This window comes from Chiloscyllium plagiosum, chromosome 11 (genome assembly GCF_004010195.1).
Source record: "Chiloscyllium plagiosum isolate BGI_BamShark_2017 chromosome 11, ASM401019v2, whole genome shotgun sequence".
Taxonomy (NCBI): Eukaryota; Metazoa; Chordata; class Chondrichthyes; order Orectolobiformes; family Hemiscylliidae; genus Chiloscyllium; species Chiloscyllium plagiosum.
This window is the reverse complement of record NC_057720.1, coordinates 94,552,292-94,567,146: the sequence shown is the minus strand read 5'-3', so window position 1 is coordinate 94,567,146 and position 14,855 is coordinate 94,552,292. Positions and strand designations below refer to the sequence as shown.

Genomic DNA, 14,855 nt, shown 5'->3' with positions numbered 1-14,855 from the left:
AACTCACCGTCAATGCCATACCTCCGTATTTTTTGCAGTAGTTTACCATGGGGAACCTTATCAAACGCCTTACTAAAATCCATATACACCACATCTACCACTTTCCCCTCGTCCACCTCCTTAGTCACCTTCTCAAAGAATTCAATAAGGTTTGTGAGGCACGACCTGCCCTTCACAAAACCATGCTGACTATCCTTGATCACATTATTCCTATCCAGATGTTCATAAATCCTATCCCTTACAATTCTCTCTAAGACTTTGCCCACAACAGAAGTGAGACTCACCGGCCTATAGTTACTAGAACAAAATGAATTTCTTCTTAAACATTAAATCTTAAAGAAGAAAACAAACAATTGTATCACAAAGCAATGGTTGTATAGTGGGATAAATGTTTGTAGACAACAGGATGAATTATGCCAAGGGTAATTTTGAAGTACAACTTTCAATTATATAGTACCTTTCATGTAAAAGTATGTTGCAGAGCACTTAAGATTAAGGGCGATGCAGAGCACAGACAGGAAGAGTAAATTGTGGGCATAATCCAGGACCAAAATCAAACAGGAAACTGTTTCCTTTGTTTAAAACATATATAGATTTCCAATTCAAAGACAAGCGCTTCTACTGAGTTAAATTAATCAAATTCAATTCTTCCCTGTAATTATATAGTCATACTTGGCCATGTTAAATCACCTACATTTTCTTCAGTTTGCAATAGCTTTCCTGTAAGGTCTTGGTTAATTATCTTCTGGGCTTCCAGTGATTCCTTCAATTTATCCATCTGCAGCAGTTTTGCTGATGATTCTGCCAACAAAGTTTCTTTGGCTAGAAGTGAATTTTCCAAGAAATCTTTCTTGTCGTTGACTCTAGAAATTAATGACATTATTGAACATTAAGAAGTGCAACCTGGTGTGAATTAAAATTCTGTTATGTTACACACAACATACAAAGGACAGAAAGATAATACGAAGTTGCTATGTTCTCTTCACAAAAGGGAAGGTTAATTGGAGATTTAATGGAGGCATTCAAAATGATGTTGGTTTTGGTTGGAGAATAAAGAGAAACTGTTCCTACTGGCTGGTGAATCAGCGAATAGATTTAAGATAATTAGCATTAACAAGAAAACAAACAAATCATACTGTTATGACATGGAGACTGGATTAGTGGTGCTGGAAGAGCACAGCAGTTCAGGCAGCATCCAAGACAGCTGAACTAAATTAGCCTTTCTACCTCTGTATTCTCAACACAGTAAAACCATCAAATAGTCACTGCAATGATACCTAATCAAACTTTTGAATAACCAATTCTAGATTCTGGGAACATTTAATTTTCAGACAGCCGTTGTATATTCCAAACAAAAGGATTTATTAAATACATTAACTTTCGCAGAGTAAATATTAAACAACATAGTAAGCTGGATGTAGGTTTGTTCGCTGAGCTGGAAGGTTCATTTTCAGATGTTTCATCACTATACTAGGTAGCATCTTCAGTGAGCCTCCGGACAGGAATCATCAACAGTGCTTCGTCTGGAGGGTCACTGAAGATGTTACCTAGTATGGTGACAAAATGTCTGAAAACGAACCTTCCAGCTCAGTGAACAAACTTACATCCAGAACCTCAACCTGAGCTACAAATCTTCTCAAAACTCGCTAACATGGTAAGCTGATTAATGTTGGCGCTTTAAACCCTAAACATTTGTTTTCAGCCCCATTCACACAAATACAGGCAGGCAAACAAACACACACATTTAAGGGATAAACAAAATAATAAATCTGACTAGATTGCGAAATGGCTTTCATGGTGCGTTGTTTCACAGGCACATATATAGTGTCACACAATATCAAAAATGCCTTTGGCCCGTCAAGTCTGCACCGACAATAACTACCACAAAAGGCACGCTAATCCCAATTTCCTACAATTGTTCCATATCCTTGAATGCTCTGATAATTAAGTGCTCATCCAACAAGATTTTCAAGGGCTGCAAGGTTTCCAACCACAACTACCTTCCCAGGTAGTGCTTTCCAGATTTCCACTATCCTCTGAGTGAAACGTGTTCTTCTCAGATCCCCTCTGAATCACCTACCCCTTGCCTTAAAATTATGCCCTCTTTTGACTGACCCCTCAACCAAGGGGTCCCTACTCACCCTATCCGTATTCCTCATAATCTTATACCCCTCAATCATGTTCTTGCCACCACCCTCAACCCTCTCTGCTCGAAAGAAAACAATCCAAGCTTATAGAACATACAACATTACGGTGTTGTACAGGCCTTTCGGCCCTTGATGTTGCGCCAACCTGTGGAACCAATCTGAAGCTTATCTATCTATACTATCCCATTTTCATCCATTTTTTATTCAACTACCACTTAAATGCCCTTAACGTTGGCGAGTCAACTACTGTTACAGACAGTGCATTCCATGCCCTACTACCCCATCTTGGACATCTGTCCTATATCTACCACTCCTCAATTTATAGTTATGTCCCCTCGTGCTAGCCATCACCATCCGAGGAAAAAGGTTCTCACCATCCACCCTATCTAAGCCACTGATTATCTTATCTTACATGCCTCAATTACCCACAAGGAACTGTACCCAGTCAACTTTGGCCAGAGCGTGCTTTATTTTAAATAAAATCTGCCTTCCCCCAATCCAAAGCCATCTTTTTCCTTGTCCTGAACAAATTTTAACTATACCGCGTTGTGGTTAATATCGCTAAAATGTACCACCCTGCCCGTCTCCCCCACCACTGCCAGATAAAACACCCGCCCGGGTTCTTTTCCCAGAACCAGATTCAGCACTGTGCTGTCCCTTGTTTGACCTATACATTGAAACAAAACCCCCCCCTGGATATAGTCCAAGAAATCCATTCCATTAAAACCCTTTACAATACCATCCCCTAGAATAATTATCCAATTATTACTCTTACATATCTCTGTGAACTGTCTACATATTTGCTCCTCTGGTTCTCATTGACTCTTTGGGGCCTAGAGTATACTCGCAGTAATGAGACTACCTCCTTAACATTGCTAAATTCTAATCATAAAGCCATGTTTGAAGACCCTTCCAAGATATCATCTCTCCTTATTGCAGTAATTGACTCATTCATTAATGGTGCTACTCCACCATTCTTTTTACACCCTTCTCTGACTCACAAAGATCCACTCAGAATGTTGAGTTTCCAGTCCTGTCCTTCCCTCAACCATGTTTCTGCAATGACAATATCACACTTTCATGTGTCAATCCATGCCTTTAACTCATCAGCCTTACCTATTGCATTCCTAATGTTAAAGAGCATTCACCATTGCTTTACTCTTGCGACACTCAACATAGCTGTATCTCCATTTCATCATAGCTGTGTCCCCTCTCCCTGTAAGACTAGTTAAATTCATCCCAATCGCAATAGCAAAACTATTTGCAAGGATGCTGGCTCCAGTGTGATTCATTGGCTGCTCTTTCTGAAAACATTGATTAGGGTAATTTTCTCAGTTTGCCCAGTCAAAGAAAATACTTTTATAGCTGTCTGATCTTTGGGCTTCGAGAAGTTGGTGCACCACAGTAGCAAGCACTTTTCAAATCTTCATGCTGTCTCAGCAGCAGACCAGAACCATTGCTCAGGCAACACAGTTCAAAACATCAACTTTCTTTCTTGTCTTGCTGAAGTCTCAAACACACTTCAACAACTGTCACCTATCTGAACACAAGGGTCTCTTCCAAACTTGCCAGCAGCAATTCCAAGCTACTGACCTCACTAACAGTCAGCCTTCGTTTTGAGTCATAGAGTATTACAGCATGAAAACAATCCCTTCAGTCCAGCCAGCCCATGCCAACCATAAGCCCAAACTAAACTAGTCTCACCTGCCTGCACTTGGCCCATATCCCTCCAAACATTTCTGTTTAATCTAAACGTCTTTTAAGCATTGTAGCTCTACCCGCATACACCATTTCCCCGGAAGTTCATTCGTTACACACGCACATTCTCTGTAAAAACAAAATTGCCCCTTATCTTTTTTAAATCTTTCTCCTCCCGCTTAAAAATGTGCCTAGTCTTGAAATTCCGCATCCTAAGGAAAAGACACTTGACATTCACCTTATCTATATTTTTATGATTTTATAAATCTCTCTACGATCACCCCTCAACCTCCTACGCTCCACTGAATAAACTCCCAGCCTATCCACCCTTTCTACATAACTCAAACCCTCCGTTCCCAGCAACATCCTGGTAAATCTCTTCTGAACCTTCGTCAGTTTAACAATATTCTTCCTGTAAGTGGCAACCAGAACTGTATGCAGTACACCAGAACAGGATTCTCTCAATTCTCTCCAATCCGTGGCCTCTGGTGACTGACTCTCCTGCCCCTCATCAACTTGATCAAAATCCCCAGTGATTTTGAACACCCCAACTCAATTTTTCCCTTAACCTTCTGAGGAGGACGGTCCCAGCTCCTCACAGTCTCTCCCCACGTGAACTGAAGCCCCTCACTCCAGAATGTCCTGAGAAATCTTCGCCGCACCCTCTCGGAGTCCTCGATGCCCTCCTAAAAGGATTGTGGCGCGCCAGGACACTGACACCGTCCTCCAGCTGACGGCTAATGTAATTTTTTGTGTGTACTATTTCATCTGACTGTACTGTGTCTGCCGAAAGACAGAAGATAGCCAACCCTCAAGAGGCACTTGACCATTCCAGTTTTCCTGCATTTCCCTAATAACCCTGCCAAAGTCAGGATTGTGAGGAACACAGGAGCAAGAATAGGCCATTCAGCCCATTGAGCCTGCTCCACCATTTAATACGATCACGGCTGACCATCCACAGCAGCTAATTTTCCCAAATCATCCCCATGTCCCTCTAACTAATGGATTGGGGTGATCTCCTAGAAACCTATGAAATCCTAACAGGACTGGACAGGGTAAACACAAGAAGCATGTTCCTGATGACTAGGGTGAGCCCAGAACAAGGGGTTAAAGCTTAAAGATACTGGGTGGGCCATTTAGGTCTGAGATGAGGAGAAAGGCCTTCACTCAGAACGGGAAGCCTACAGAACTCTCCGCCATAGAAAGTAGTTGAAGCCAAAACTGAATGTTTTCAAGAAGGAATATTTTTCTGGTATCAGAAATCTGTCAACCTCTACAGCACAAATACTCAAAAGACCAAGTTTCCATAGCCCTTTGCAGCAAAGAATTCCTAAAATTCAAAACCTTCATCTCAATCCTAGACAGTTTTGTTCTTATTGTAAATTGGCGTTTCCAGTTCTAGACTTCCAACCAGGGGAATCATTTGACCTGCATTTATCCTGTCTATCTCTAAGTATTTTGTACACTTCAGGATGTGAGACACACAAGAGAGATGGACATGGGTTTTACCTGGGTGCTCGAGCCTTTTAGCAGCTGCAGTTCATGAAGCAAATGGATTAAAACAAAACTCCTGACCCAATGAGATGCCCCAACTTCTCCTATTTGTTTAAACACAATACTCTTCCTGGGGTCACTGTCTCTATTAGAACCTTTTTAATCCAAGGCTCAGCCTGAATTAGTCTCCAGGTTGGTCTCAAAAACAGACAAAGCCTAGTTGGTCCAGTCTATTTTTTCTACCATAAGCTGTTCCAATTTCCAAAAGTCATTATCAAGCCATTGATAAAAGAATAGAAACAAAAATAATGAAAATTCAACAGTTTGGCATATGTAACATTCCAACTTTGTCTTATCTCATTCAATTAAAAAGGTTGCCTTGACCAACAAAAGGTCTATCATAAGGAGTAGAAAAAACCTTTAGTTGGACAAAATAAAATTATTCATCCAGGACCTTTCTTCCAGTGGGAAAGCTTGATACCATTTTTAGACAAACAAGTGTTACATAAACCTTCTTAAAACCAATACTCAAAAGAATGTGAAGGACACCAAGCTGTAATATCCATAATATGAAAAAAACCCTCTGAAAATTCAAATACGAACAATAATTGCATTCTGTATCAATTTGATATATACAGTTTAATGTTCTTACCCTTTCAACTGTTCGTTCAGATTGGAAATAAGATGTTGGTGTTGCTCAAAATCACGGCTTTGTTGGCTTCTCACAAGGGACAGTTGATTTTGCAACCGTTCGGATTCACTCTGCATCAGAAAGGAAAGGTTTTAAGAGTAGAATAGAGTAGCTTTTCAGCAGGTTTAGACTAAACTGTGTTTCTCATGCCTTCTTTAATCCAAAGTTTCAGTTTCAAAATTTAACTTTACACATGACATTTTGGTTTGCAGAAACAAGAAATTAAGGCTACAAAATAGAATGCTTCCAATTATATCAAACTTCTTCAACTTGAATTGATTCAACCCATTTGAAAGTACTCAGCCACATCAGTCAAGTTTAATGTCTTTATGGCATCATTTCTCAACAGTGAAAATAAATGCATATCTGCTATTTTAAAAGATTAAACACAAAGACAAAAACAAACACAATCACTTCTTCAATTTTTGTGAAATCTACTTTGCTGTCTCTGATTTAAGAACTATAATGGTGGGCATTTAAAGGCAACCTTTTTCTTGAACATTCAACAAAGCAAAAGATTTGTAGAGCAAAGAGGAGCAACTGACTCACCACAATTTTCCCCTCACATGCTCTTCTAAGCAATTCATGTTGGGGGGTGAGCACATGATTCTAACACTCAGGAAATCACAGATACACTATTTAATTTTCCACTCAGTGATGATTTTTACAAGATGCACTGACTGCAAACACAGGAACTCCAAATCATCCCAACAGTCTGTATGTCCTGATTATTACAAGCAGATATTTCCTTGAAAGTCTGAGGAGTTTATGTACGGGATAAAGGGACAGAGACCATTTTAAAGATATAAAGAAATTGGAATTGAGAAGTTTGTTATATTTATTTCAGATACATGAAATATTAGGAATGATATGGAAAGAGTTCTGGTAGAGAGGGTCAAAGTAACCTGATCTCTGTAAGGAGGAAAGATCCAATGCATGACTGCATGGTTTGTAAATGCAAAGGGGGAAAGAGAGTATGAGTGTATGCTTCCGATCACATACAAAAATTAATTGTAAAAGCTTGTAAAGAAAAACAAATTAAGACAAATGTCGGCCCCTTCACAATCAGATTAAGAATGAGGAACAAACATGGTAGATCAAGATATATTTTGGTTTTGTTTTCACAAAGGACGACACAAATAATGTCACAAAATTGTTGGGGAACACAGGAACTTGTAACAGGAAGGAACTGAAGGAAATCAGTATCAGTAGGGAAAATGTATTTTAGGATTTGATGGGATTAAAGGTCAAGAAATCCCAGGACATGTAAGTGACAAATGGAATACAATGTGGGAAAGAGTGAGGCCATGCACTTCAGTAGGAAGAATGACTACTTTCTAAATGGGGAAAGGCTTCGAAATCTTAAGCACGAAGAGACTTAGGAGTCCTAGTTCAGGATTCCCTTAAGGCTAACATCCAAATTTGTTGGTAGCCAGGAAGGCGAAAACAAATACAATGTTAGCATTCATTTCAAGTGGGCTAAAATACAACAGCAGGGATATACTGCTGAGGCTGTATAAGGCTCTGATCAGACTGTATCTGGAATACTGAGCGCAGTTTTGGGTCCTGTATCTAAGGAAGGTTTACAAGAATGATTGCAAGGATAAAGGGCTTGTCGTATGAGGAGCGGTTGAGGACTCTGGGTCTTGATGCAGTGAAAAAGGATTTTGATTGGGGGTGGGGAGTTATCTCATTGATATTATATCTGCTTCTGTAAGTTTCAATATTTAGGAGGCACCTTGACAAAGATATAGACCGTGCAGAAGCAAAAGGTTTTTTACTTTAGAAAGATGCCACATATAGGTGCAGCCTTCATGGGCTGAAAAGCCTGTTCCTGTGCCCTGGCGTTCTCTTGTTCAGATATGGAGAGACCTGGATAAAGTGAACGCTGAAAGGATATTTCCACTAGTCAGAGAAACTAGGACCCCCAAGGGTACAGCTTCAGAGTGAAGGCAATTTAGAACCAAAATGAAGAAGAATTTCTTCAGCTGGAGGACGGTGAATCTCTGGTACTCTGTTGCAAAAGGCTGTGGAGGCAAAGTTTTCGAGTATATTTAGGACAGAGATAGATAGGTTCTTGATTCATAATAGGATCAAAGTTTACAGGGAGATGGCAGGAGAACAGGGTTAGAAATAGATCAGCCACGACCTAATGGTGAAGAAGACTCAATGGGCTAATTGGCATACTTCTACTCTTATATCTTATGGTGTTATGACCTAAACGCGTACATTCCAGAGTAATTAAGAACACGGTGTTGTAAACAGTGATGCATCAGTGATCACCTTTCAAGATTCTATAGACCCTAGAGCAATTCTATGATTGGAGCGTAGCTAATGTGTAGGTGATAGACTTGGGGTTTATTGCCAGACTTTAGTATAGAGACCAACATAATGTTCTGGGAACCTGGGTTCAAAATCACCAAGGCAGATAGTGAATTTGAATTCAATAAAATTCTGGAACTAAGAGTCTAATCATGATATAGATCATGGTCATTTGTCGGAAAAACCCATTTGGTTCACACTAATGTCCTTTGGGGGAGGAAACTACTATCCTTAACTGGTCTGCGTTACATGTAACAGCAATGTGGTTGGCTCTTAACTGCCATTTCCATAATTAGAGTAGAGCAATAAGTGTTAGTTTAGTCAGTGGCCCACATCACATGAATGAATTAAAACAAAAGCAATCCCATTATTTAAGAAAAGGAGATAGAGAGAAAGCATGGAATTATAGACCAGTTAACCTGACATCAATAGTAGGAAAAATGCTAGATTTTGTTATAAAAGATTTAACAGCACAGAATTTGGAAACAGTGACAGGACTAAATAGAGTCATCATGAATTTACAAAAAGGAAATCATGCTTGACAAAAACACTGAAATTTTGACTGAATTTAATGAGAGTTGATAAGGGGTAGCTAGTGGATGTGCTTTACTTTTAGGAGGTTTCAGAAGGTTAGAAATATATCAGCCATTAGATTTCAGAAGGCTTTTGGTAAGGTTGCACACTAAAGATTAGCATCTAAAATTAAAGTGCTAGGAATTGGGGTGTGTACTGACATGGATAGAAAACTAGTTAGCAGGTAGAAACAAACTGTCAGAACAAATAATGAATTAGATTTGGGAACTAAAATTATTGTCTCCAATGTTACAGATGATATACAGCTGTTGGGAGGGTGAAATGTAATGAAGATGCAGAGATGCTGCAGGGTGATTTGAACAGTTCATCGAGTGGGCAATGTACAGTAGATGAAGTATAAACCGATTCCATTTTAGTGGCAAAAACAGGGAGATAGATTATTTTCTGAACAGGAAAAGATCCGGAAAGCAGGAAGCACAACAACACCTGAATGCCCTCGTACACCAGTCACTGAAAGTAAGCATGCAGGTGCAGCGGACGGTAAAGAAGGCAAATGGTATGTTGGTCTTCACAGGAGCAAGGGAAGCCTTACTGCAATTATACAGGGAGTTGGTGAGAACACATCTGGACTATTATGTGCAGTTTTGGTCTCCTTTTCAGAGGAAGGATGTGTTGGCTATGATGGGAGTGCAACAAAGACTGATTCTTGGAATGGCAGGGCTGAGGTATGGAGAGAGTAGGACAGTTAGGATTCACTGGAGTTTAGAAATTCTATAGGAATAGACAGAGTAGACACAGGAAAAGTGTTCCTAATGACTAGGGAATCCAGAACAAAGGATCACACTCGAAGGAAATGGAGTCGGTCATTCCCTGCCACAGAGGGCAGCCAAGCAAAAACATGAAAATATTTTCAAGAAAAAATTAGAGGTAGGTCTTAGAGCTGAAGGAATCAAAGAGTATGGCGTAAAAGCCGAAACAGGGGACAAGTTGGATCATCCATCATCATATTGAATGGTGTAACAGGCTCAAAAGGCCAAACGGGCGAAAGTGAGGACTGCAGATGCTGGAGATTAGAGTCGACAGTGCGGCCCTGGAAAAGCACAGTAGGTCAGGCAGCATCCGAGGAACAGGAGAATCGATGCTTCGGGCAAACGCCCTTCATCAGGAATTTCTGATGGAAAGGCTTTTGCCCGAAACATCAATTCTCCTGCTCCTCGAATGTTGCCGGACCTGCTGTGCTTTTCCAGCACCACACACTCAAAAGGTCCAAATGGCCTGTCTGCCCCAATTAGAGTCATAGAGATGTACAGCACGGAAACAGACGCTTCGGTCCAACTCGTCCATGCCGACCAGATATCCCAACTCAATCTCGTCCCACTTGCCAACAATTGGCCCATATCCCTCCAAACCCTTCCTATTCCTATACCCATCCAGATGCCTCTTAAATGTTGCAATTGTACCAACCTCCACCACTTCCTCTGGCAGCTCATTCCACCCTCATGCACCACCCTCTGCATGAAAACATTGTCCCTAAGTCTCTTTTATATCTTTCCTCTCTCACCCTAAACCTGTGCCCTCTAGTTCTGGACTCCCCCCACCCCAGTGAAAAGACTTTATCTATCTATCCTATCCATGCCCCTCATGAGTTTAAAAACCTTTATAAGTCACCCCTCAGTCTCCGACTGTCCAGGGAAAACAGCCATAGCCCATTCAACCTTTCCCTATAGCTCAAATTCTCCAACCCTGGCAACATCCTTGGAAATCTTATCTGAACACTTTCAAGTTTCATAACATCTTTCCGATAGGAAGACGACCAGAATTGCATGCAATATTCCAAAAGTGGCCGAACCAATGTCCTGTATAGCCACAACATGACCTCCCAACTCCTGTACTCAACACACTGACCAATAAAAGGAAAGCATATCAAATGCCTCTTCACTATCCTATCCACCTGTGACTCCACTTTCAAGGAACTGGTCTCTTTGTTCAGCAACACTCCCTCAGACCTTACCGTTAAGTGTATAAGTCCTGCTAAGATTTGCTTTCCCAAAATGCAGCACCTCGCATTTATCTGAATTAAACTCCATCTGCCATTTCTCAGTCCATTGGCCCATCTGGTCAAGATCCTGTTGTAATCCAAGGTAACCTTCTTTGCTGTCCACTACATCTCCAATTTTGGTATCATCTGTAAACTTAACTATACCCTTATGCTCACATCCAAATCATTTATATAAATGATGAAAAGCAGTGGACCCAGCACTGATCCTTGTGGCACTCCACTGGTCACAAACTCCAGTAGGAAAAACAACCTCCACCACCACCCTCTGTCTTCTACCTTTGAGCCAGTTCTGTATTCAAATGGCTAGTTCTCCCTGTATTCCGTGAGATCTAACCTTGCTTATCAGTCTCCTATGGGGAACCTTGTCGAACGCCTTACTGAAGTCCATATAGATTACATCTACCTCTCTGCCTTCATCAATCCTCTTTGTTACTTCCTCAAAAAAACTCAATCAAGTTTGTGAGACATGATTTCCCACGCACAAAGCCATGTTGATTATCTCTAATCAGTCTTCGCCTTTCCAAATACACCTACATCCTGTCCTTCAGGAGTCCCTTCAACAACTTGCCCACCACCGATGTCAGGATCACTGGTCTATAGTTCCCAGGCTTGTCCTTACCACCTTTCTTAAACAGTGGCATGACTTTAGCCAAACTCCAGTCTTCTGGCACCTGACCTGTGACAAGCGATGATACAATTATCTCGAGAAGAGGCCCAGCAATCATTTCCCTAGATTCCCACAGAGTTTGAGAGTACACCTGACAGGTCCTAGAGACTTATCCATATATGCGTTTCAAGACATCTAGCACTTCCTCCTCTGTAATATGGGCATTTTTCAAGATGTCACCGTCTATTTCCCTACATTCTATATCTATTGTCTATGGTTCATGAAACCTCAGCAGATTTTTTTTCAACTGTACTGTCAATTCTAAGATGGTAATTTCACCAGAAGGTCACAAATTTGTTACTGCCGAAATTAGGCTACTTCACAGCTAGCTCTTCATCTTTTAGTTAGGTAATCTTTTCACTCTTACAATAACAGATCCCACCTACTACTGTTTCACAATTATTTTTCTTCCTTCTAGATCCCTTTGGTACTCTAGTTAGTGCTCTCTTTGTTAAGCACTGCTGACTCACAACGCCACAGACCCTTTTCATTCTAGCTTTGGGTGTCTGTCTGTGTATAGTTTGCACATTGTCCCCAGTGTCTGTATGGACTTCCACAGAGTGCTTCCGTTTCCCATAGTTCAAAATTATGCAGATTAGATGGATTAGCACCCAGCCAGTTGTTAGATTTGGAGGGAGGTGAACACTTTGGTTATAGTGACCACAATTTGGTTATGTTTTGATAGGTATATACTGCAGGTCAAGAGTTATACAGAGGGAAAAGGCAATTTTGATGCAATTGGGCAAGATTTAGGATGCATAGGATGGGGAAGGAAACAGCAGGGGATGGGCATAATTGAAATGTGGAGCTTATTCAAGGAACAGCTATGATACGTATGTACCTGTCAGGCAAGGAGTAAGTGGTCGAGCGAGGGAGACATGATTTACAAAGGAAGTTGAACTTTTTGTCAAGAGGGCAAAGGAGGCTTTTATGTTAGGATGAGATGCAAAGGCTCGTTTAGGTACTTGAGAGTTACAAGCTAACCTGGAAAGACCTAAAGAGAGAACTAAGAGGAGCCTGAGGGGACATAGCAAGTCATTGGCAGATAGGATCAAGGAAATCCTAAAGCTTTATGGGTATATCAGGAATAAAACAATGACAAGAGTAAGATTAGGGCCAATCAAGGATAGTAGTGAGAGGTAGTGTGGGGAGTCAGAGGAGATAGAAGAAGCGCAAAATGAATATTTTTCGTCAGTATTCACACTGGAAAAAGAATGTTGTCGAGGAGAATACTGAGATACAGGCTGCTAAACTAGAAGGGATTGAGGTTCACAAGGAGGCGGTGTTAGCAATTCTGGAAAGTGTGGACATTTATAAGTTCCCTCAGCCAGATAAGATTTATTCTACGATTCTCTGGGAAGCCAGGGAGGAGATTGCAGAGCCTTTGGCTTTGATCTTTATGTCATCATTGTCTACAAGAACAGTGCTAGAAGACTAGAGGATAGCAAATGTTGTCCCCTTGTTCAAGAAGGGGAGTCAAGACAACCTTGGTAATTATAGACCAGTGATCCTTATTTCAGTTCTGGGTAAAGTGTTGGAAAAAGTTATAAGAGATAGGATTTATAATCATCGAGAGAGGAATAAGATGATTAGGGATATTCAACACTGTTTTGTGAAGAGTACGTCGTGCCTCTTAAACCTTATTGAGTTCTTTGAGAAGGCAACCAAACAGGTGGCTGAGGATAAAGCAGTTGATGTGGTGTATGTGGATTTCAGTAAGGTGCTTGATAAGGTTCCGCACGGTAGGATATTGCACAAAATACGGAGGCATGGGATTGAGAGTGATTTAGCGGTTTGGATCAGAAATTGGCTAGTTGAAAGAAGACAGAGGTTGATAGGAAATGTTCATCCTGGAATTCAGTTACTAGTGGTGTACTGCACGGATCTGTTTTGGGTCCACTGCTGTGTGTCATTTTTATAAATGACCTAGATAAGGGCATAGAAGGATGGGTTAGTAAGTTTGCGGATGACACAAAGGTTGATGGAGGTGTGGATAGTGCTGAAGGATGTTGCAGGTTACAGAGGGACATAGATAAGCTGCAGAGCTGTGCTGTGAGGTGGCAAATGGAGTTTAATGCAGAAAAGTGTGAGGTGATTCACTTCAGAAGGAGTAACAGGAATAAAGAGTGGTAAGATTCTTGGTAGTGTAGAAGAGCAGACTGATCCTAATGTCCATGTACATAGGTCCCTGAAAGGTGCCACCCAGGTTGATAGGATTGTTAAAAAGGCATACGGTGTGTTAGCGATTATTGGTAGAGGGACTGAGTTTTGAGCACCGAGGTCATGCTGCAGCTGGTCAAAACACTGGTGTGGCTGCACTTGGGAGTATTGCATACAGTTTTGGTCACTGCATTATTGGAAGGATGTGGAAGCTTTGAAAAGGGTTAGATTAGATTAGATTACTTAGATTAGATTACTTACAGTGTGGAAACAGGCCCTTCGGCCCAACAGGTCCATCCTGACCCGCCGAAGCGCAACCCAACCCATTCTCCTACACCTAACACTACGGGCAATTTAGCCAGGCCAATTCACCTAACCTGCACATTTTTGGATTGTGGGAGGAAACTGGAGCACCTGGAGGAAACCCACGCAGACACGGGGAGCATGTGCAAACTCCACACAGAGAGTCGCCTGAGGCGAGAATTGAACCCGGGTCTTTGGCGCTGTGAGGCAGCAGTGCTAACCACTGTGCCACCATGCCGCCCATACCACTGTGCCACCCATTCTGAGGAGATTTACTAGGATGTTGCCCGGTATGGAGGGAAGGTCTTACGAGGAAAGGCTGAGGGACTTGAGGATGTTTTCATTAAAGAGAAGAAGGTTGAGAGGTGACTTAATTGAGACATATAAGATAATCAGAGGGTTAGTTTAGTTGGACACTGAGAGCCTTTCTCCTCGGATGGTGATTGCTAGCACGAGGGAACATAGCCTTAAATTGAGGGGTGATAGATATAGGACAGATGGTAGGCTTATGCGGAAAGTCAGGAGGCATGGGATAGAGGGAAATTTGGCCAATTGGATAGAAAACTGGCTAACCGGTCGAAGTCAGAGAGTGATGGTAGATGGTAAATATTCAGCCTGGAGCCCAGTTACAAGTGAAGTTCCGCAGGGATCAGTTCTGGGTCCTCTGCTGTTTGTAATTTTTATTAATGACTTGGAAGAGGGAGTCGAAGGGTGGGTCAGTAAATTTGCAGATGATACGAAGATTGGTGGAGTTGTGGATAGTGAGGAGGGCTCTTGTCG

General features: G+C 41.4%; 1 protein-coding gene across 5 annotated transcripts in view; it reads right to left on the bottom strand.

The window, feature by feature from the left end:
- Positions 1-14,855, bottom strand: part of LOC122554676 (golgin subfamily B member 1-like) — a 272,444-nt gene that overhangs the window by 97,602 nt on the left and 159,987 nt on the right. For all 5 annotated transcript variants that reach the window (XM_043700052.1, XM_043700053.1, XM_043700056.1 and 2 more), the window contains 2 exons: positions 5,992-6,101; positions 695-863 (listed from right to left, as the gene is read on the bottom strand). In XM_043700052.1, the coding sequence (XP_043555987.1) occupies positions 695-863; positions 5,992-6,101 (279 nt within the window). The remainder of the gene's footprint in view (positions 1-694; positions 864-5,991; positions 6,102-14,855) is intronic.